Source organism: Embiotoca jacksoni, unplaced genomic scaffold (assembly GCF_022577435.1).
Source record: "Embiotoca jacksoni isolate LCO1_2020_lvr unplaced genomic scaffold, fEmbJac1.0.p SCAF_29, whole genome shotgun sequence".
Classification (NCBI taxonomy): Eukaryota; Metazoa; Chordata; class Actinopteri; family Embiotocidae; genus Embiotoca; species Embiotoca jacksoni.
Window position 1 is genome coordinate 4,925,962 of NW_027185380.1, and position 23,655 is coordinate 4,949,616.

The window sequence follows — 23,655 nt, forward strand, 5'->3', positions numbered from 1 at the left end:
ACATGTGGACAGGATTTTAACACCAGTGAGGGGGAACGTGCTTTGAGCGGTGTGATGAATCGCACGGTTATTCTGTAATATCAATCATTTTTTTTTAGAGCCTTGTTCACAGAGCGCGCTGGCTTGTTTTCGCTCTAAATCTCTCCCTCACGAGCGCAAATGATAGGATGGAGAATTTGGAGTTGAGCCTGTCATCACTGGGCACCATATCCAGACATGTTGACAAGAGTCACGACCGATTGAGCCCGTATCTCTCAAAGCAGGTGAGAAATGTTCACTTACGTCCTGTACGGAACAAATAGATGTGTTTACAGTTGTTGTTTGTTAACGTTGTGGTTCTGAACGGACCCTGAACGCAGCATGCTGCATCCTTACCTTCACGTGTGAGTGATCACTGTGATGTTCACATGTTTTTAGCATTTATTACGGCATTACAATTACTGTGCTGGCCTGTTAAACCAGTAGGATGTAAATATTTTGGAGAAGAGATCCATCAGTGCCCATCGGTGTCCGTGTGTCCTCAGATATGGAGCCAGCAGGACAGGCAGTGCATCCTGGACTGTTTGGCTCAGCTGCTGCTGGAGAAGGACTCCACTCTGCTGGTTGTGCGACACCTGCGACCCCTGACCCTGGACCTGTTGGAGAGGAACGCGGAGAAGGTCAAAGCCGGGGGCCGAATCAACCACGACCTCCACGAGCGCCTGTGCGTGGCCCTCAGCAAGCTGCTCGGCGTCAGTCCCGATGCTCAGGCGTAAGTGGACTCTTCACGTGTCTCCTTCTTCATGCGTGGTGCTGACTTTTAGGGTTCATGTTTGGAGCCCCTTTTAAACCCTGCAGAGAGAAACAACCAGTGTGTGACGTCATGGATGGTTGCTGCTAGGTGGAAGTATTTGTTGATGACCAGCAGCTGAGTTCAGCGACTTCATGCAGACTTTGGATATCACAGTAAGGTTCTCCGGTTTGGTACCAAAGGACAAAGAACAAAACATGTGTTCACTTACTCTCAGGGTTCCCACGGATCAGGGAATTTTAAAAACTCTTTTCCAGGCAGGTAAAGTCAGGAGTCCTGGAATTATATTTGCATATTTCTATTTTATTTGCCATTTATAAAAAAAAAATAAATAAAAAAAACAAGTCTTTTTTTCAGACAGAATAACAGTGAAACATTCCCGTCATGTGCCGGCTGCATAAACTTCTGTTCACCATGTTTGTTTATGGCGCAGAGTGACAGATGTCCGGTTCACAGTTCACCACCGTTACAGACCGACTTTAACACATGAATCAACCAACAGGTGTCTTTAGAAAGATTTGACAACACGCCATTAAAATATGAGCATTTAATCTGCCGCTTTTGTTGCAGGCCGAGTTGTGTGTGTGTGATCATGATTGTGCAGTTGGTTTTAAAAACTTTAGAGATCGCAATTGATGGGAATTAAATAATGTCTGTTTCTGATCTGATCAGCAGGTCAGCCTGTTTTTCTTTTCATTATAGTTTCAGATTTTAGTCAGTGAAAGTCAGAGAGTTTGACGTCTGACTCGGTCGACATCGTTTCATCCTGTGTGGCTCCGACAGACTCCGATGCAGTAAATCATCATTTCTTCTGTCTCTACCAGGTTTGCTGCAAGGTACTTCAGCGACACCCCGCCGGTGTTTCAGAGGCTCTTCTTCACCAGCGAGGAGTCGTCGGCGGTTCAGTACGGTCCGAAGAGGATGAAGCTCAGAGACCTCATGGCCGCCACACTCCGCTTCCTCCACAGCGATTGTGCCAAGTATCGGATGCTGTGGGACTGGAGCCCCTGCGTGTCCCAGCTGCTCACCAGTGATGTCATGGTGCGAGGGTACGTCGCCGCCTCACTTTACACCCGGAGAGTGTCTTCAGCGTCTGCGGGTTGAATGTCGCGTCCGTCATTGTTCAAGCAAAGGAGTTTATTTTCTACACTAAAACCTCAAATACACTGTTGTCCACATACTTTGTGCTCATCGAGGTCTTAAAGTGTTTCAATAACGGTCAGTTGGATGAATGTTGTTCAGGGCACAGAAGTAGTTCAGTTTGACTGACTGTGAAACTATTATCTCATTATAACAGTAAATAAACACACACAGTAAGATGGCGCCGCGCTAGCGGCAGCCTGTTACAGCAGCTCCCCCCGAGTTTGTTTTGTTTTAAGTATTTTTCTTTCTTTCTCCTCTCTTCGGAGTTGTTGTTTTTTTTTCTTCTTCACGTGTGTTAAGTGAACGGTCAGACAATGGACCGTAATTTTTCCACTTTTCTGGCTGGGGGCACTGTTATTGTTTACTCACGTGATCAGCTGATCGCGCTGAGTAGACCTCTACTGCTGCTGCCCGGAGCGAGGCCTGAGATCCTGGACGAACTTCGGAGAAGACGTCGGGGTTGCAGAGCTGGAGCTAAGCTGAAGGCGAAGAGGAGGAGATATAAACCATCGGTACCAGCGATTTTAATGGGGAACGTGAGGTCCTTGGCCAACAAGACGGACGAGCTCGGCGCGCTGGTAAAGACCCAGCGGGAATACCGGGAGGGCAGCATCATGTGTTTCACCGAGACATGGCTGCACTCACATTTCCCGGACCACAGCACGGCCGTACCCGGCTTCAGGACTGTTCGGGCGGACAGAGACGTTGTGCAGAGTGGCAAGAAGAAAGGTGGAGGGATTGCAGTCTATGTGAACGAGAGGTGGTGCAATCCCGACCACGTGTGTGTGAAGGAACGTTTTTGTAGCCCGGACATTGAACTGCTAGCCATGGGGATGCGCCCGTATTATTTGCCGAGGGAGTTCACGTCCGCCATTGTTATCGCTGTGTACGTTCCTCCATCAGGTGACGTAGAGGCAGCAGTGGACACCATCTACTCCACTGTGGCTAAACTGCAGACTCAGCATCCCGGTGCATTTTTGGCAGTTACTGGAGACTTTAACCACACCAGTCTGGATAAAGTACTGCCAACTTTGCACCAGTATGTTAACTGCCCCACCCGGAACAATAAAACTCTGGACCTACTGTATGCTAATGCCATGGATACAGACAGTGCTACTGCCCTTCCCCCCCTTGGTAGGTCGGATCACAACCTGGTCCTGCTGACTTCCAAGTATGTTCCTCTGGTACAGAGGCAGCCTGTAACCACCAGGACTGTGAGGAGGTGGACACAGGAGGCTAAAGACGCCCTGCAGGACTGCTTTGAGCCCACGGACTGGGATGTGCTGTGTGGACCACATGGGGAGGACATCAACAGCATGATGGACTGTATCACAGAATACATCAAATTCTGTGAACACACCACCATATCATCCCGGACTGTAAAATGCTTCCCCAACAACAAGCCGTGGATCACCAGTGACCTGAAGGTGCTTCTTAATAAGAAGAAAGCAGCCTTCAGGTCTGGGGACAGGGAGGAGCTCAGGAGAGTGCAGCGCCACCTGAAGGAGAAGATGAGAGAGTGCAAGGACTCCTATAGGAGGAAGCTGGAGGCAAAACTCCAGCAGAACAACGTGAGGGAGGTGTGGACCGGTATGAAGGAGATTACTGGGTTCAAGGGGAGAGAGGAACAACCAGGGGGAACCTGGAGAGGAACAATGAACTAAACTGTTTCTTCAACAGGTTTAGTTCACCACCCTCATCTGTCTCCTCCACGCCTTACACCTCCCAAACACCTCTGCTGCCTCCCCCCCTCCCCCCCTCTGCCCCCCCTGGTGAGCTGCATAGAGCCCTCAATCTCAAAGGGCTCTTCCTCCATCGACACCATAACCCCCACCCCCCACCCCCCTCTCTGTGACGACTGGCCAGGTTAGGAGACAGCTGGAGAGACTCCACCAGCGCAAGGCTGCAGGACTTGACGGCATCAGCCCCGGGGTCCTGAAGACCTGCGCCATCCAGCTGACTGAGGTCCTACAACACCTCTTCAACCTGAGCCTGAAGCAGGAGGAAGTCCCGGTGCTGTGGAAGACGTCCTGCCTGGTTCCAGTCCCTAAGAAGACGACTCCATCCGGCCTCAACGACTACCAACCGGTTGCCCTCACATCTCATGTGATGAAGGTGCTGGAGAGGCTGGTCTTGGCACACCTCAGGCCGCTGGTGAAATCTTCACTGGACCCTCTGCAATTTGCGTATCAGCCTCATGTGGGAGTGGACGACGCCATCATCTACCTGCTGCAACGAGCTCAGTCGCACCTGGATAGAACCGGTGACTCTGTGAGAATCACTTTCTTTGATTTCTCCAGTGCATTCAACACCATCCAACCACTACTACTGAGTGAGAAGCTGCAGGTGGTGGGGGTGGACACGTCCACCGTCTCCTGGATCACTGACTACCTGACAGGCAGACCACAGTTTGTCCGTCTGGGCAGTGTGCTGTCTGATACGGTGGTCAGTGGTATTGGAATAACATTTACAATCCCAAAGTCTCTGCTCCTGTTTTCATCACCAAATAAAGCAGAAAACCAGGAAGTGACAGGGTTTGTGGGAAATGTGGTCTTCACATTAAAATGATGTGATTAAATGTTTGTGATCAAAGGAAGTGATTCCATATTACTGGATGTTAAATGAGTTTTCTCCACACGTCCAGTTGTCAGAGACGTCTCTTTGTTTGTTTCATCCAGCAGGTCTATGTGTTGAATGAACATGAATTAAACAGCATCTAAAGCTCTTATTTTGACAGCTGATGTAGTCCTTGTTTCTATATTCCAGTCACAGACGGTCTGTTCTGGAAACATACGCAGCTTTTAGGAGCTTTTAGGAACTTTGAGCCTCACGGTTCTCTAAGTTCAATAAATAAAAAAAGATTAAAGCTAAAATATTTCTGTGATGTGCAGCATGATTATTATCACAGGAAGAGATTACAGATTTATTCCTTCATCGGGTAGTGCTTAAAAAAAAAAAAAAAAAAAAAAAAAAAAAAAAAAATAAATCAAATTTTTCTTTCTCAACTTGCAATTTTACCATAAAAAACTTAAAACTCCACATCACGATTTTTGAGAAAATCCATTGCAAAATCAAACATTTCTGATCACAACAATCACTAAAAAAAACTCTGAAATCCTGGAGGGACTGATTATTGAGGGGATTATGGTGTATTTGTCTGATTTTTATGGCTCCTTTAACTGGGAACAGTCAACAAACAGCCTTGTTGCCTTCATTTATCTGTTACTATCAGTCATATCGTTGAATGTCTTTGTGACAAAGTTTTATGGGACATTTTTGCCTGTTTTTTGCTTGTTTGCCCAACAGATGACACATAATGTCCCGTGTTTCTGTCTCCAACAGGTACACTGCCCATTGTTTAGCACTGGTGTCTCACATGACTGATAACCAGAAGACCATCTTCCTGAGGAAGGTGCTGACGAGTGACGAGATCCTGCTCATCAAAATAAAGTATGTACATTTGATTTTTGTCATTTTTAAATAGTGACATCTGAGTATTCTGTAGCTTCAGTACGACTGTTGAAGCACGAAGAGTCTCCAAAATATTTTCAGTCTATTTGTTTTGTATAATTGTATGTACATTGTGTAGTTATATTTTTCTTGCATTAGCTATAGTTAATCAACCTTTTTCATAGCAATAAAAGGACAGTTGTAATTATTAACATTTAGATGACCTTGTTAGCCTCGAAGGCCTCTACACGCCCTCCGTGTTGCTATAATACTGCTCTCTTGACTCTGTCGTGACCTTTCCTTCGCTCCTTGTTTTCAGAACTTTGGAAGAAACCCAGCAGCTGGAGGTGGAGAAAGCTCTGGTCTTGGCCAATCAGGGCTCGGTGATGTGGCGCCAGGAGTCGGCTATGAAGTACACCAGGGGTCAGGTGGTGTCGGAGGATCTGTCCCAGAACGTGGTGGCGGTCTGTGGAGTCGTTCTCCCTCGGATCGTTCCCCGACAACTTGAACAGGTGCGTCGCTTTCTGTCACATTAAACGCTCTTTGATGTCGTTTCCTTCACGTTTCCTAACTTTGGTCTGTGTTTCTAGATGAACCCAAAGGACCTGGTTCTGGTGGACTCCACCTGCCGTAACCTGAGGAGACTAGCGTTGGCTGTGGCGTCCCAGAGGCCCGTGCTCCTCGAGGGTCCTATCGGATGCGGTAAAACGGCTCTGGTGGAATTCATGGCCGCCGTCACTGGACACACGAGAACGACGGAGATCCTGAAGGTGCAGCTCGGAGATCAAACCGACAGCAAGGTGAGTTTAGTTATCACGAGGAAGACAACAATCAGGTGAAAGGCTGGTTTGAGGTGAGAAGGCCCGACCAGCAGATCTCATCACCGGCAAACGCCTCGTGATGCATGCTGGTTAGATTTCTGTTCGACTTTGTACCAACTTCAGCACAACTTTCTCTGATGTCATTTAACGTTGTCGACGGTAACATCTCGAGATCAAGGCAGCCACAGTCTTTTTTGTGCGGCCTCAAGGCATGATGGGAAATGCCTGGCTCTCAGCTGATCTAACAGCTGATCGGTTCAGATGTCGCCTCAACAACATGATGTTTATAGAAACTTTTATTGACAAGGAGAGATTCAGGTTGTATTTGTGTGATTTTTAAAGGTTCGTTCTGTGAACATAATAAATGTTGTTTGATGGTGACGTTTACCAGCCAGAGAGGATCAATACATTCACATTATTGATCAATAAAATTCACACAATATATCACAGTTCAGTCTGTTGTATGTTAACACTGGACTCATTCAATTAATTGAACTATTGAAAAACATAAAATCCTCTGATCAGTGTTAATGAAAGTTGCCTGGTATTTTTTTGTATTTTATTTTATTTTTGTATTTATTCTATTCTGTATTTTACTTTTCATCCATGTTTTCAGTTTATTTCTGCAGTTTTAGAGGGTCAGGGTGCTCAGCTGATTTATTTGGTGAGATGCAGATATACATGAGACTTCATGTAAACTGGAGGTTGAACCATAAACAGATCACAGATCAGCTGTTTAATATTTTATTAGGCTCATCTGTCATAATTAAAACAATCAGAGACTGAAAACAAACTGACAGGATGTGAGTGTTTCTCTGACTTCCTGTCCAGACTAAAGGCTGCTCTTTGGCTCCGCCCCCGACTGCTCTGCTTTCCAGTCGAGGCAAAGTTCCTCTCAAACGAGCCTCATGTCCTCTGTGTCTCTAGAGTGTGTGATGTCATCGTGATGTCATCAGGGTTACATCTGCACGGCCTTGAGGCTTCATATTTGTAACTATAAGTCTGCATTGCAAACTAGAAATGGGAGTTTGAAAGTAGCAGAGATTCTGACTGAAGATGGTACAGAGTTGCATTATGGGAATCATCATTTGCAGCCTTTTTGAACCTTTAAGGTTCAGTTAAAGTCCAGATATCACTGCCTTTATTCTTTATTTTTAATCTGGCTTTCCTCCAACTTTATGGAGGTTCTCTGCTAAGTCTCTGTAGTTTCCCTTTAACATCAGAGGAGGTTAGATTCAAGGGTAAAAGCTTGTGTATGTCTTGTGTTTATTTCCCAGATGCTTCTAGGGATGTACCGCTGTACTGATATCCCAGGGAAGTTCGTGTGGCAGCCGGGAACGCTGACACAGGCGGTGTCGAAAGGCCAGTGGATCCTCCTGGAGGACATCGACCACGCTCCTCTGGATGTGGTGAGTTCACGCTCCTTCGGTGCCGTGCACACCAAGTGCATCCTGTTCTGGTGATACTGTATATCGTTGCCACTAAAACAACTGGACTCCCATGACTTATTTTTCAGATCTCTGTGCTCCTGCCTCTGATGGAGAATAAAAAGATGATGATTCCAGGACGGGAGGATTGCATTGATGTCGCTCCTGGATTTCAGTTCTTTGCAACCAGACGGTAAGAAGAGAATTACATCTTAAATGTACATGTATATATATATATATATTTTTTTTTTTATGTCCTACAGCAGCAGAGCTGTCCTAGTTTACTCTCAGTAGTGTGTAGTGATTATGAGAGTACAACGTGATTTCTCCTTCACCACGTGAATGTGTTATTATATAAATAAAGTCGGGTTATTATCACTAGTTTTGTGGAACCAGCTGCAGCGGATCAACTCTCTGCCTCACCTGAAGTTCTGATGTCACCAGTCGTTCCTCTCCATTACTGTGGTGACTGACAGCTGTGGTCTGCAACATATTAATCAGGTTTTAGGTCATCTGATGTGACCACTGGCACTGCTGAAGGACGTTCTTCTCTCTTAGTCGTGTGCACGGCCACCAGCATGCGTGAAATTCAATCGAGGCGTTCCTGATATTATCATGTTCACACGAATGTGTAAAAGTGGAGTAACAGCGGCCTTTGACCTTTGTCCCCCAAAATCTAATCAGTGCATCCTTGGTATCAAGTTAATTTTTTTAACCAAGTTTGGCGAAATTCGCTCGAGGCATTCTTGAGATATCGCGCTCACGTGACGGACGGACAGACAACCTGAAAACAACGGTAGCGATCAGCAGGGAACCGCTGGGAGACTCATGGTGACTCGTGTTATAATGAAAAAAGAGCAGCTGGGCAGTTGTGTTACAGTCAAGTGTGTGTGTGTGTTGCAGGATTTACTACAGCGGTGGCAGTTGGCACAAACCACAGAACTCCCACGCAGCTCTGCTGGATAAATACTGGACCAAACTGCAGATGGGCAACATGACACGAGAGGAGCTGAAGAAGGTGACAACTTTCATTTTACGTCTTATTGTGCTGACAGAAGCTTTTCCTACGAAGAAAAACTGAAGTCATAACTCTGCGATATGGAAGGTGTAATTAGGAGTTAAAGTTTCCTAAATATTTGATATGTTTATACAGATTTCTATTCATCTATTTTCATTCAAATTGATCAAACTTGCCTTTCATGTTTTTTTTTTGGGCTGTGAGCACCAAAGTTTGCTTTTTTTTTTTTTTATATTATCAATGTTCATCTCATAAATAAATGGCTGTTGGCAGACTAATCACACTGTATGTTTGCTGCATGCTTTGACTCTGTGTTGTTGCAACAGAAAAATATCTCAACAAAAGTCTTTCTTCACTGCCGTCGTGGCCGCTGTATGCAGCAGCGTTCATGTGTTCCCAGCTGACGGCGTTCCTCTCTGTGCAGGTGCTCATCAGCAGGTATCCCCGGCTGACTGTGGTGTCCGACCGCCTCCTCGATATCTACTGCCAGCTAACCGGGGACAGACACTCTGACCTGGACACCAGCAGCCTCCAGACACCTGAAGACATCCAGCACCAGCGGTCGGAGGAGAGAAGCCCGCCACTGGAGGGCAGGGCGCTGTCCCTGAGGTGAGGCCTCGCTTCACACCGTCTCTGCTGCTGCTTTACTTTAGTCTGTGTGGTGTTTTACATTTGACACAGTGAAGTGAGGTCTTTATTCCACGATAGGACACGCATCAATTGTAATATAAACAGTGACAATAACACTATTAAGCATTGGAGGAAACATTATTAAGCTTGTCTGGGTTTTGCGGTCTCCCTCCAGACAGTAAGCTCTCCTTTCGTATGCTAATTCTGACAAATATTCATAAATAGGGGGAAATGATGAAGTGGTGATAGTCAACCCCACTGTGACATCATAATGCAAACACACTTCATTATTCAACACTCAGGACCAGAGGAGGAAACTGTAACCATATTTCACATTAAGTTAGATAGTTAAATGATGACACTGATCCTGGGTGTCCATCGTGTAGTGATTGTATAGATCTAGTGTGCTGTAGGGTCAAAGATTCATTCCAATATTATTAGTATTGCACCAAATCACAATGTAAGTTATATCAAGGCAACATTTATAGAGAGAAACCCAACAATTACCACAAGTGATGGCTGGAAGGAAAAACTCAACTTTAAAGGGAAGAAAACCTGCAACTGTGGGAATTATAAACAACCTTTTAACAGAAATATGCCTCCAACAGAAGCTGACTCAGAAGTGTAGAACATCTGGTTGTGGTGAGAGAAGAGAGAGAAAAGAACAGAATAGAAAGAACAGGAAAAAAAGACTTGAACGAGGCTAAAGTTTTGGCCTTTCGGACTTTAAGATGTTTTTTTCACACAAAAAAAACTCCATTTGCCTCCACTGTTTCTATGGGAACAACCCCACCGCCAGCTATTAAATCAAACTTCTAACTAATGGAACAGTAAAGCAGGGTTAGGTCTTCGGGCCCGCTCCGTCTGAATCCTAACTGTCATGTTTGACTTTTTACAAAGGTCCCAAATGGTTGTTGAAACAGGAGAGATCATCAAAAGGCTGTAACACAGTTATAGCATATATTTAAAGCAATGTATTATTAGGTTGCACAACACGCAACCTATCCAGAAGGACACGCAGGATCAGTGTCATCAATTCAATATCTAACCTAATGTGAAATATGGCCAACGTTTCCTCCTCTGGTCCCGAGTTATGGTGTTGAATAAGGAAGTGTGTTGCAACATCTTGTCAACGTCTGATGTTTTCTTTTATTTTTTGTAATTTCTTTCAGTCAAGTCTTCACCCAGTTAAATTTTTTAATTCTTAAATGTATTCCTGGCACTGTAAACTTTTATTGTGGCGGGTCTCCATGCAAGTGGGAGTAAGGGTATCATTTCCCTCCAGAACCAGCTGGTAGTGGGATCCAAACCCTACTACTGCCTGGAGGAAGACCACAAACCCCCGACAAGATAAAAAAAAACTTTTCTTCCTTTGATCTTACAGTTTAAATGATATTTATTATGAGCCCAAAATAAACTTTAACCCCCCCAAAATAGTTTTTTTTAAAGTTCTTTGACCTCCATAAACACTGTTAATCCTGAATCAATGATCATAAACAAATTGAAAAATAAGCCCCCAAAAAAATATTTGCTTAAGATGATATAAAACAAATAATGGAAATTTAAGATGGAAAATTGTTGCGTTCTCACCCAAGTTTGGAGGAGGAGGAAACATTGTCCAGAATGTCAGCACTTTACTCCCATATTCGCATCATTTGCTGTCCTTTATCTAGATTTCTTCATATACAATAATTCCCAAACATAGCTGCAGTCCGTCGACACATTCTCCTTCAGAACACTTCATTCCTCCCAACGTTTCCCAGTGGAAACGAGCGGCTATACATCATAAATGGTAAACTGTTAATTGTTGACAGTAGAACAACTTGTCTTCAATTTATGACCTTCATGACTCTGAGACGAAGCCCGATGTGTCACAAGGCTGTGAAATACTTTCCTAGAAACTTACGACGAAAAAAAGGAAAAAGCACATTTTATTTTGACCAATATTTCAGTTCTAAAATTTGTGAACATTTTCTGGCAAACTAAAATGTGATTTATTTACTTCCACATCTGAACTCTTAACTCACCATCTCCAAACACCAGTACTTCATCATTATAGACATCACCAGTGGGTGCAAACATAGAAAGCTTGATATCCATTAGATTCCCCCCCCCAGTGAAAACTACTGTCCCGTCTGCAGCTCCACCGCTTTAATTAGCTTTTCACTAGCTGCTGCTGTGTCGATAAGTGATTGATTGGACTGTCCTATGGATGATGAGCAGGGATCACACACTCTCCAGATCGCAGCAGGGAATCCTCGTTGGGTAACATCTGTATGAACACCTGAGACGTCACTCAGCTGACTTGCTGCTCTCTGAGGTTTCAATTATACTTTATATCGAAGGTGTACCGGTGAAAATATAGCCGCAATTCAATGTGTCTGTCGCTTCCATGCTCTGCACTTCAATAGTACATATGCATTTCATCGATCAATGTAATTAGCGGTAAAGGTCAGCCAGTGACCTGGGTCATTACGGGTCATGTTTATTGAACAAGACATTTTACTGTATGTTCACAGTCATGTTTGTTTCTATAGGTTGGTAGCAACAGTATTGATGATACTAACTTCAATCCAGAGCTTGTTTCAGTAGCCTCCAGTCACTTTCTATTTCCTGTTTGTAGATCAGTATACAAATGTAATACCTGAATAACACGCTGATTTAAACAGCTCTCTCTGTGGTTTTCATCCAGGAATTATCCTGTCCCTCACAGTCCTCCAAAACGAGAAAACAGAGCAACATTCATGACTTCTTTTGTCTGTGTGTCTTCATTATGACTCCACAGGGACCTTCTGAAATGGTGCGAGAGGATCAGTATCAACTTTGACGGCACCTCATCAGCTACAGCACAACACGTCTTCCAAGAGGTCAGAGTCTGATTTCTTGAAAATTTTCATTCTTACACCGCTGCCAGATAATACTGTCATATAAAGGCAAAACACAAACTGAGAGCTGAGTTTGTTGGTAGATACTGCAGAAGATTACACAACCCCCGTTTCCAAAGAAGTTGGGACACTGTATAAAATGTAAATAAAAACATGTGATGACTTGCAAGCCATGTAAACCCATATTTAATAGAAAATAGACCAAAGACAACTTATAAAGTTTTGAAACTGAGAAATTGTATTATTTGTTGTTGTTGTTGTTGTTGTTGAAAGAACATGTGATGCATCACAGTGGTAAATATGCCCTTGTCCCAGCTGTGCTGATAACAAGCTGGATGGTCCCTCTCCTCTTTAGCCTGGAGGATGCAGCATGATTTCCCACATTTTTTTTTTTTTTTAAATTGTGATCCATCAGACCTCGGGACAGTTTTCCACTTCACCTCAGTCTATCTTCAATGATCTCGGTCCAGAGAAGGCGGCGGTGTTTCTGGATCATGTTTCTATCTGGTTTCTTCTTTGTCGAGTTTTAACAGCATTTGTGGACGCGGCGATGAACTGTGTTCACAGACAATGGTTTTCACAAGTGTTCCTGAGTTCATGCAGTGAACTCCAGAATAGTGTGTTTTTAATGCAGTGCTGCCTGAGGGCCCGAAGATCACCACCATCCAATATTGGTTTTCAGCTTTGTCCCTTGTGTTCAGAGATTTCTCCGGATTCTCTGAATCTTTTAATGATATTATGAACCGTAGATGATGAAATCCACTAATTCTTTGTAGTTTTACGTTGAGGAACATTATTCTTAGATTGGTGCACTATTTTCCAACACAGTCTTTCAGAGTGGTGAACCTCTCCCCATCTTCACTGCTGAGACTGTGCCTCTCTGAAATGATCTTTTTATACTCATCATTTTACTGATCCTTTGCCATGGTAACATAATTAGTTGTCAGATATTCCACCAGGTGGTTTTTTTTTTTTTTCCCCAGTCTTTTGTTGACCTTGTCCCAACTCTTTTGAGACGTGTTGCTGCCATCAATTCAAAATGAGCACATATTTTTTATAAAACCAATAACATTTTTCCATTTCAACATTTGATATGTTGTCTTTGGTCTATTTTCAATTAAATATACAGTGTATACCATAGTTGGTCCGAGTAACACAGTTGTATTTCGTTCTGTCCTGATCGGTCATATTTAACTTGTGAATTTTCCTCCAACCAGTGGGTAGAGACTGTTCCACAAAGGAGTTGTACTGATCTAATATTTATTTGTTTTCTTCCTCCCTCTCAGGCTCTCGACTGCTTCACAGCGATGCTGTCTCGTTCTGAAAGTCGACTGCGAATGGCCGAGATCATCGGAAGCAAACTCAACATCTCCAAACAAAAGGTATCTGACCTTACTCATTTTTACAAAAAAGAAAATTTAGTTTAGGAGGGAGAAAATATTTCTTTTAACATTAATATGATCGCGCTGGTCATTTGAGAATTGCTGTAATCAGTATGGGCATTTCTTCTCTTCTTTTAGATCTGATAATTCCAGTTTATAGAAAAACCTCTCTGAGATTTTGCTTCCTGTCGTATGTGTGTCTCCAGGCGCAGCACTTCTGCCAGATGTACCAGCCCGGCATATCTCTGACAGAGCCGGATGTGTCAGTGGGCCGAGTGACTCTGGGGCGGAAGCAGACCGAAGCGGTGCAGCTGAGTCTGTAAGTGGGACATCCTGCCAACACCCTTCCACCCCTGTGTTTCTCTATACATGCGTTACATTAGCTTGTTGCTGTGCCAACAATCACCTCCTGATACACTGAACAGACCCAGTGCTGCTAAATTGAATAAACACTGAATTGATTTTAAAGTTCATTATGGTAAACATAGCCATCTAATGGCTTGGCCAGCAGAGTGTGCCCAAATGTTCACATCGATCCTTTCCTGAAGCCTGTATGGATCGGTGTCGAGCTTTGGATGGCAGGAAATTTCACCAGAGGCCTCAGTTAAGACTAAATTATACACTTCCCTGTTTCCTGAAATACCTTTTCCATAAATGTTTATGGTTTTACAATGTTTTTTAGAGGTTTCACAACTATTGATTTGGTTAATATTTGGGCTCCTTTTTTTTCTTAAGTTCATTGATTGTGTTGTTATGTACACACACGCACACACACACACACAGACACACATAAAGCATATAACCTGCTGTGTGCTGGTGTTTTTGGTGTGTACAAACAGGGAGAACCAGACGTTTGCTGCCACTCGGCCATCTGCCGTGCTGCTGGAACAGCTGGCAGTGTGTGTGGCGATGGGAGAACCGGTTCTCCTGGTGGGAGAGACGGGAACCGGAAAGACCTCCACTGTCCAATACCTGGCCAGAGTCACAGGTGAGAACAGTGCAGTGATATACCCCCATAAGCACGAGGTTGTTGGTTTGATTCACACGCTGCTCCTGCTCATCGTATCTCAGAATGTCTCCATAAATGACTGCAGATGTTTTTCCACTAATATTTCCTCTTGTGTGTTGAATCCAGGACACAGGCTGCGTGTTGTGAACATGAACCAGCAGAGTGACACCGCTGACCTGCTGGGAGGGTGAGAGACACTAACTGGGCCTTAACAACAGTAATATAAATGATCAAATACCATCTAAAACTGTCCATCATTTAAATGCCCTGGGGTGAGGTTATCCAGACGGAGTGGAGATGATCTGGTAAACCACGGTCAGATAACGGATGGTTGATTTACATCTAGCCAGTGATATAGAGATTTATTCACAATTCCTTGTAATATGCTGGAAATAAACAGGAAATGGAAAAGGAAATATCGTAAACAAATACCAAGGAAACAATCATGGTCGTCAGATTAATATTATGATGAACACAATTATCTTCAATTTGAAAAATTTTTCAAAATACATCCATTATGAAAATGAGTCTCAAGACTGATCACCCAGAAAGAACTGGTTGCTCGTGTTTCTTCATGAATGCGAATGGATCATTATTTGATTTGATGTGCACAGAGCAGGGGAAATAAATAACCTCAGTGAGAAGTATTCCAACTAGATGGAAGATGGAATCTCATCCTTCACAAGGACCAGCTCCTCTGTACACGAGACAGAAACGCTCAGCGGCAGAGCAAAGAGCATCAAAGATGTTTTCGGTATCAAAATGTGTCCTTCATATATGCATACAGGTCATGTGACACCACTCTGTTTATACACTGTTGAAAATTCACTCTGCCTCTTGTTAGAAATGAGCGATGTACAAGTTAGAAAATCCTGAATGTGCGCAACATCAAAGAAAGTCCACCGAGGACCTTTAACAGGTTTCCGGAGGTCTTAAAATCAGTCCGTCTTCATTAACTCAACAGTTCAGGAATTTATTAACATTTGGCACAAACATCCTCTTGAAGTTCAAGATGAACTGGTTAGATTTCTGTGTGTAGAGGTTAGAGGTCAAGGCCACTGTGACCATGTGCATCCACGTAATTTGTAGCTTCTTTGTAGTGTTGTCTGCTGTCATGGCAACAGCTTTGTGTTCTGCCAGAATCTTCAACACAGACATATTAACATTAACTGATATTTGACAACCACAATACTTCTAGTTTCTATGTGTTTAGCTGAGTAGAACAATGGTGCTACAACATCAAACCACAGCATCACTGTTCAGTTTCACATTAGAAGTTCAAACATGGATGGGAACTGATAGCAGTCACATCAGTGCACTGTTGAATACAACCAGGAAGTAAAAGAAATGTGAATAAATTCATCATTCTTTGACTGGTAAGTGTGTTAAAATGTTAACATTTGTCTTATTTGGTATTCAATTATAATTAAATATAATTTGGTAAACACTGCAGAGACCCTGTTAAAGTTTGGTGCAGGCTGGTGTCATATAACAGCAGCATTTTCAGGATTATTAAACAGTGAGTGAAGAGAGGATCTACATCATGCTGGAGGAGGCAAGAGTTTTATTTTGAAACCATCATTTTATTTACAGGTACAAGCCCGTGGACCACAAGCAGATCCTGCTGCCCCTGCGAGAGGCCTTCGAGGACCTGTTCTCCCAGACGTACTCCAGGAAGCAGAACCTGACCTTCCTGGGTCACGTGCAGACCTGCTTCAGGGGTAAACGCTGGCAGGACCTGCTCAAGCTCATGGACCATGTCTGCAAGTCGGCTCTGGCCAAGGAGCTGCAGGAGAAGTCCAACGGTGAGTCTGCACCTGGAGGGCACTGTTGTGTGTCTGTGTGTAGTGAAGGACTGATGTTGTTGTGTGTCTGTGTGTAGTGAAGGACTGTTGTCGTTGTTGTGTGTCTGTTTGTAGTGAATAACTGTTGTTGTGTGTCTGTGTGTAGTGAAGAACTGTTGTTGTTGTTGTTGTGTGTCTGTGTGTAGTGAAGGACTGATGTTGTGTGTCTGTGTGTAGCTGCCCTCCTCCAGGAGCAGTGGGAGGCTCTGGCTTCCAAACTGAGTCAGACTCAGCAGCAGATCCGAGCCTGTGAGACGGCCATGGTGTTTGCCTTCGTGGAGGTAAAGACCCTAAATACAATACATGCACACACACACACACACACACACACACACACACACACATCAGTGCTGACCTGTGTGTGTTCCTCTGTAGGGCACGTTAGCTCAGGCAGTGAAGAAGGGCCACTGGATCCTGCTGGATGAGATCAACCTGGCGGCAGCGGAGACTCTGGAGTGTCTGAGCGGACTGCTGGAGGGCAACGCCGGATCTCTGGTGCTGCTGGACCGCGGAGACACCGGTGAGGACAGGTTCACCCCCACAATCAGCGTGTGAACGGTACCCGAGTGGCTCGTTGTGTGTGTGTGTGTGTAGCTGCTATCATGTACAGTTAACCTGTGATGGCTGTGTTGTGGTTCCAGAGCCTCTCGTTCGACACCCAGACTTCCGCCTCTTCGCCTGCATGAACCCGGCCACCGACGTGGGGAAGAGGAACCTGCCTCTGGGCCTCAGGAACAGGTGAGGATGTGCACAGGTGAAGACAGAACACATCTTCACCTCATGAGCCACATGCTGGATGGATCTCTTATTTTATTCTAGTTTACAGCAATAACAGACATTTATACATGAATAATGTTTAATATGTAAAAGAGGGGAAGAAATACAGCAATGAAACATCAGTAGATATACTCCAGATTATCAGATCAGTGTGTAGAATCTAATTCAATTCAATTCAATTTTATTTATTTAGGTTATTTCATGGCATTGAACACATTAAAGTCCTTACAGCAGAACTTTACAATATTATACAGAGAAACCCAACAATTCAAGAATTCCCACGTAAGCTAGGAGGGAAAAAAACTCCTCTTTAAGGGAGGAAAAACCTCCAACAGAGGGAAGAAAAACTCCCTTTAACAGGAAGGAACCTCCAACAGAACCAGACTCAGAGGTGGGCGGAGCATCTGTTAACAGAACCAGGCTCAGAGGTGGGCGGAGCATCTGTTAACAGAACCAGGCTCAGAGGTGGGCGGCCATCTGCCTCGACCGGTTGGGGTGAGAGGAGAGCAGAGAGAGAAAAGGACAGCATAGAGATAGAAGAGAAGAGCTGTTGGTGGAGACGACAAGCGCAGAGCAGAGACATGCAGCTCCATGACAGGACATCTGGAAAAGAAAGAACAGAAACTACACAGCGAAGGAACTGAATGGAGAGACAACAGATAATAAGAAGAAACTATGGGAGAGAGAAAGCATGAAGTTAATGAGGTGTAATGGTGAGATATGAGTTATAGAGTGAAAGAGTGACCCCACGGTGACCCTGAAACTTACAAAACAACACCAAGGGTTGTCTACAGGTTGGTTTGTGCTTGGCTTGTCCGTGATGGACTACTGTAGAAATTAGGGATGAATATTGAAATCAAAAACACGACTCCATATTTGCTGAGAACTATTTGACCGTCGCTCGTAGAGCCCTTTTAAGACAAAACTTTAGCCACTTATAGTATTTGATTTTTTTTCCAGATTCAACCTATAGACTTCCATGTTATAAAATATCAAATAGTGTCCAAATTGCTGCCCCTCCTCCTCAGTTGAATCCATCACAGAGATGCAACAGATACCCTCTGAACCTGAACGGCTCGAGCTTTCCAAAGATGTCAGTGCCTCGTCTCCGTGACGAAGCGTTGCAGAGAAAAACTTTAAAGTTGATTAAAATTGATTCAAAGAACACCATTCATGAAGCGCTGCGTCATAACTTCCTGTTGATCAAAACGTACAGCAGAACTGACCCTCTCTGATGATACCTGTCAGCTAATCCAGAGCTGACCTCTGTTCTGTCTCCAATTTAGGTCTGACATTACATCATACTTTGTATGAAAAATAATAATTTGTGGTCCTACACTGCAGCTGAGTTATCATCACAGATCACAGATCACAGGGCCGCATGTCCTGACTGGGAGTCCCTGTTTGACCCCCCCGGACTCATTCAGGACATTGATTTTCCGTCAGGCTCTAAGCTCATGTTTTTTTTTTTACCAATTGCTGAGTGTCCCACAAACATGGTTCAGATATTTCCAGATTGTAGACAATCTCATCTGCACAACTATACAAATATATCGCTACTGACAATATTTCATGGTGAGATACATGTAAAAACAGAACAATTTCAGAAGACAAAAAATAAAACTGATATAAAAAAAAAATCTCAAATAAATTGAGTAAAGGTTTGCTGAGCATATCATTTGGTGCTGTCTCATTCAATTTAATTAAATTGTGTGTGTGTGTGTGTGTGTGTGTGTGTGTGTCTGTGTCCCAGGTTCACTGAGCTCTACATGGAGGAGCTGGAGAACGATGGAGACCTGAGGATCCTGGTGTCAGACTACCTCAAGTGTTTGAACCCACATAGAAATGTAATCAGTGGCATCATAAGGTTGGTCTTATTATTATTATTATTATCATTATTATTATTATTATATTTATTATAGAATCTGCTGAAAGGAATCCTGACAGTTGATGTTAAACAGCTTGATACAAACATTGTACATCCTGTCAATCAGACTTTACTCTGACCTCTGACCTCATCAAAACTCAAGAATTCATACACTGATTATTGCTAAATGTCGAATTAATGTTCTTTAACGAAGTTTCTTTAATGAAGCTTCTTTAACAAGTGAATGTTCTTTAACGAAGGTTCTTTAATGAATATTCTCTAACGAATGTGTCTGCAGTTTTTACCTGGCGGTCAGAAAGGAAGCCGTCTCCCACCTGGTGGATGGAACCGGTCACAGACCTCACTACAGCCTGAGGACTCTGTGCAGGGCTCTGAAGTATGTGGCCACGAACCCCTGCAGCAACGTGCAGCGCTCCCTCTTCGAGGTAGGAGGCAGCAAGAGCTGATCTATTTAAAGGGACAGTCCACTGAGCTCCAGCTGGTTTACTGAGGTTACCTCCTTCCTGTCTGCAGGGTTTCTGCCTGAGCTTCCTGACCCAGCTGGACAGGAGCTCCCACCCTCTGGTCCAGAAACTGGTGTGTCAGCACATCCTGATGGGAAACACCAAGTGTCTCAAACAGGTGAGATGTTCTCACAGTTCTTTGTTTTAAAGTGAATTAGAAAGAAATGATTCATCTCATCTGTGGAGAGAACCAGACCTTCATTTGAAAGGCTTCTTTTATATCGTGCTGTTTGAGTCGTGATTTAATTTGCTGTTTCATAAACTTCCTCCATGGTTAGCTGTTGTTGTGATAAATTCAGTCTACAGTCGTGGATGAATTTGTTCCTTCCATAAAACAAAACCCAGAAAATCCCAACATTTTCTCTGAAATAATTTGAAACTGACAAAAGTAATCACTCCATCACAGCTTATTCATATTTAATACAACTTTGACTTTGTTTCTGATTTTTGATTCAATACAATATTTTAAATAATGAAACAACTGAAAATTATATCATGTTCTCATGTACAACCTTCAGATTCAATCACTGCAAACAGATGATTTCTGTATCAGTGGTAATACTGTGATTTGAAAATGTATGGTTATTACACCATATAAAAGTGCTTAATATGGGTGTATAAAAAAAAATGCAATAAACAGAGAATGCACCACATCTCATCTGCAGCCCCACTGCCTGTCAGACACAGCAGAGGGCGACACACTATTTCAGACTTTTTACAAACCAAATAATCAATCAATTAATTTACAAAACAATCAACAGATGAATCCAAAATTGAAATGGTTGTTCGTTGCAGCTGGATATTTGTAGACAGAGATATTGAAATAGATCTTGTGGTTGTGTTTCTGAACAGCCCATCCCCGCGCCCCCCGGCCGGCCCTGTGTGGAGATGCAAGGTTACTGGGTGTCTCAGGGGGAGATGGAACCAGCTCTGGACCCCAGCTACATCCTCACCGCCTCCGTCAAGCTCAACCTGCGGGACCTCGCCAGAGTGGCGTCGGCAGGGTAGGTCGATCTCCGCCAGATCCCCTCCACACCACCTCCCCCCCACACCACCTCCCCCTGAATCAGAGCACTGATCTGTGAACGCCCAAACATTCATGTTAGCTGAGATGATTTGGCCCTTTTATTAACGAACATAACAGAGTCAGTCAGTCAGTGAGCTGCAGGCACGAAGAGTTCATGTCACTGTGTGTCTTCTGTTGAAGACAGCCGACCTCATGAAGCCCTGAATAGATACTGATACTGAAGACTTAAGTTAAGTTCTAACATCTGGCTCTCAGTCAGCATCTGGCTCATCTTAAACTTGTGGTCTGGTGTTGAGGACCAGATTCTGTGCAGACCAGTCCGGTTCTTCCACACCAGACGGGATCTGGTTTTGTTCATGGGGACACAGAGATGTTGTAACAGGATCATCAAGCAGATGGAGGAGCTGGAAGTCCGAATCGAGCCATATCATTTCAAATGATAGTAAAATCATGTTGACATGAAACATAGTGAAGCTTCCTCTGGTATTTAAAGGAGGTTCCTTCAATGAAAGGGTTGCAGGAGGTTGCGATTGACATTCAATTCTTAATGCTTCATTGATTGATGAATTCATTCATTTTCAAACATTTCTAGTTTGCTGTTTGTAGGTTTTGTTTCCACTACTACGAATGAAATCAAACACTTCCTGCTGATTTTTCACATTAAAAGCCCACTAGAAAGGATCATTCTGCATTTGGGCTGCTGGAAGGCTTTTATTGTGAAATATTTCTGCAAGAAGTATTTCTTTAATAACTTAACATTTAACAAACAGTGGATTTATGGTAACGTTTTTAATATAGAAACAACTATGAGCTTTACAGCGTGATTCTATAACAGTGTTAGGGCCACATCAAAGAAAAAACAAATGAGGATTTTTTATTTTTTTTATTCTGTTTTCAAGAATTAAGTTGAAATTTCGAGAATAAAATTGAAAGATGAAAGGAAGCATGTTTGGACTGGTGTGGTGATGCCTGAGCTCCACGCCTTCTGGATCAAACTCCTTCAACAGTTGTCTATAATTGGACAGATGCACAGGTTACCATGGTTACACCTGTGCGCAACACAAAGAGGACGTGTTGTATCACAAGACACAATAAGACAACTGATGAAGGTATTTGATCCTGAAGGTTTGGAGCTCAGGCATCACCGCAACGGTCCAAACAGTCCAAACTTCCTTCTCAACATTTTGACTTTATTCTCAAACTTTTTCTCAAAATGCTAAATTTAAAAAAAATCCTCCTCTTATTTTGGTTTTGTCTGATGTGGCCCTAATGGTTCAGTTATTTGATTATTCAACATTATTGTTATTATATTGTATATAACATTTTTATTAAACATAAAAAGCACAAATCTGTTTGTCACCCTTCACTTGTGTTGTATAAAGATAGAAATGCTCTGGATTTATTATTTCTCTGCACAACTGCTGACTCAGCGGACCTCCCACAGCCCTTCAGGTTGATTTGGTCCAGTCGGGTCACAACATGGCTCCACACTGAGCTGATGACGGATGAATAGTCTGCTCTCTGTTACTTCCAGGACCCACCCGGTTCTGATCCAGGGGGAGACGTCCGTGGGGAAAACCAGCCTGATCCGCTGGCTGGCTGCAGCCACGGGGAACCAGTGTGTGAGGATCAACAACCACGAGCACACCGACATCCAGGAGTACATCGGCTGCTACTCGTCAGACGACCGGGGCAAGCTGGTGTTCAAGGAGGGTACGAGTATAATGATCTGAGGAAAAACTTCAAGGAACATGTTATTGTCCAACAAGCTGCTGTAGTTAGATAAATTATCATGTTTGGTAAACAGGAAATAATTATTTTTGTTTAGGAAATCATACATAAACTTTTAAAAAGATGTTTCAGACACACAGACAGCAAATTAGAGCTGATTAAGAGCGTTGATCTATTTGGAGTCATTAAGGGATGTGAGGCTGTCCATGTTTAGATTGTCTGCATGAAACAACAAGGTAACAAAGCATCTATCCAAACAAGTGTCGTGTAAATGGATTATTTTGGTACCTTTTACTGAATTCTCCATTTTTGCTGCACCTTATCATGTTTTCCTTCCAGGTGAAGGACATATTTTATGATTACACCGTACAATGAAATTCTTACTTTGCTGGTCCTCCCATAACCTAAACAATAGAATATATATATATATATAAATATTTACAAAACCTTTAAAAAACAAAATTAAAGAAACATCAAAGAATCAAACAAATATAAAAACATATAATAAAAAAAATATAAAAAACAAATATAAATAGTTAAATAGAACGCAATATAAGAAATACAAGAAATAAAATAATTAAAAAGTACAGTATTGTGCAAGAAGCAACAGAGAGCAGCTGTCTGGTGTGCTTGACGGTTGATCATAAAGTGCATTATTGTACATAACTGTGTATTGACAAACACTGTTCAAAGGGACAGTGTGTACCAGTGGAAATGACATAAGCAAGGGTTCAATGAGCGGACTGTGTGTGATTCATTTACAAGCCTGATGGGTCGAAGATTTGTATCCTCGCACCAATCACCCGATTTAACAGTTCAACACTTACTCATACTTTATCAATGGAGTTTATTTGAAAGCACACTTGAGAAACTCCCAATGTTAGTATGAGGAAGTGACAAAACTCTCTCGTTTGGAAAATGAATGTCCTGAAGATATATTATTGAGGTCAGACCTCCACCGACTCTTGTGGAACAACTTTATTGTTGGACCAGCGTGTTCATCAGGGTCAACATGAAACCTGCCAAAAACCCACTGAGCCTTCCTCTTATTTACATTGAAGCCTGTTGGTTTCAGAATAAAGTTGTTCCACATGCTGGAAGTGTCGCTGGAGCTCTGACATCTGTCCACTCTTTTTTATTTGCACCTTGGCAGAAGGTGAAGTTGTTCCAGAAACTTCTACTTCTTTCGAAAGATAGATTGTCCTTTAAATCTGAGATTTAAGGAGGGCTGTAAATTGACTCAATGTTATGATGTGGCGGTGTAACAGGACCCAAATGCAGGCACACAGACTGGGTATCAGTTAAAACACAGTCTTTATTGAAACACGGG

At 43.2% G+C, this 23,655-nt stretch overlaps 1 protein-coding gene across 1 annotated transcript in view; it reads left to right on the forward strand.

Moving 5' to 3' along the window:
- Nucleotides 1-20: 20 nt before the first annotated feature.
- Nucleotides 21-23,655, forward strand: part of mdn1 (midasin AAA ATPase 1) — a 74,401-nt gene continuing 50,766 nt past the window's right edge. Inside the window, 24 exon segments of the mRNA XM_069161529.1 lie at nt 21-263; nt 525-751; nt 1,615-1,839; nt 5,276-5,383; nt 5,703-5,895; nt 5,974-6,183; nt 7,482-7,613; nt 7,721-7,824; nt 8,535-8,649; nt 9,074-9,258; nt 12,065-12,146; nt 13,451-13,546; nt 13,753-13,865; nt 14,386-14,534; nt 14,682-14,742; nt 16,149-16,360; nt 16,577-16,680; nt 16,775-16,919; nt 17,041-17,137; nt 18,930-19,043; nt 19,342-19,489; nt 19,578-19,685; nt 20,420-20,571; nt 22,129-22,307. Of these exon segments, the coding sequence (XP_069017630.1) occupies nt 168-263; nt 525-751; nt 1,615-1,839; nt 5,276-5,383; nt 5,703-5,895; nt 5,974-6,183; nt 7,482-7,613; nt 7,721-7,824; nt 8,535-8,649; nt 9,074-9,258; nt 12,065-12,146; nt 13,451-13,546; nt 13,753-13,865; nt 14,386-14,534; nt 14,682-14,742; nt 16,149-16,360; nt 16,577-16,680; nt 16,775-16,919; nt 17,041-17,137; nt 18,930-19,043; nt 19,342-19,489; nt 19,578-19,685; nt 20,420-20,571; nt 22,129-22,307 (3,355 nt within the window). The 5' untranslated portion in view covers nt 21-167.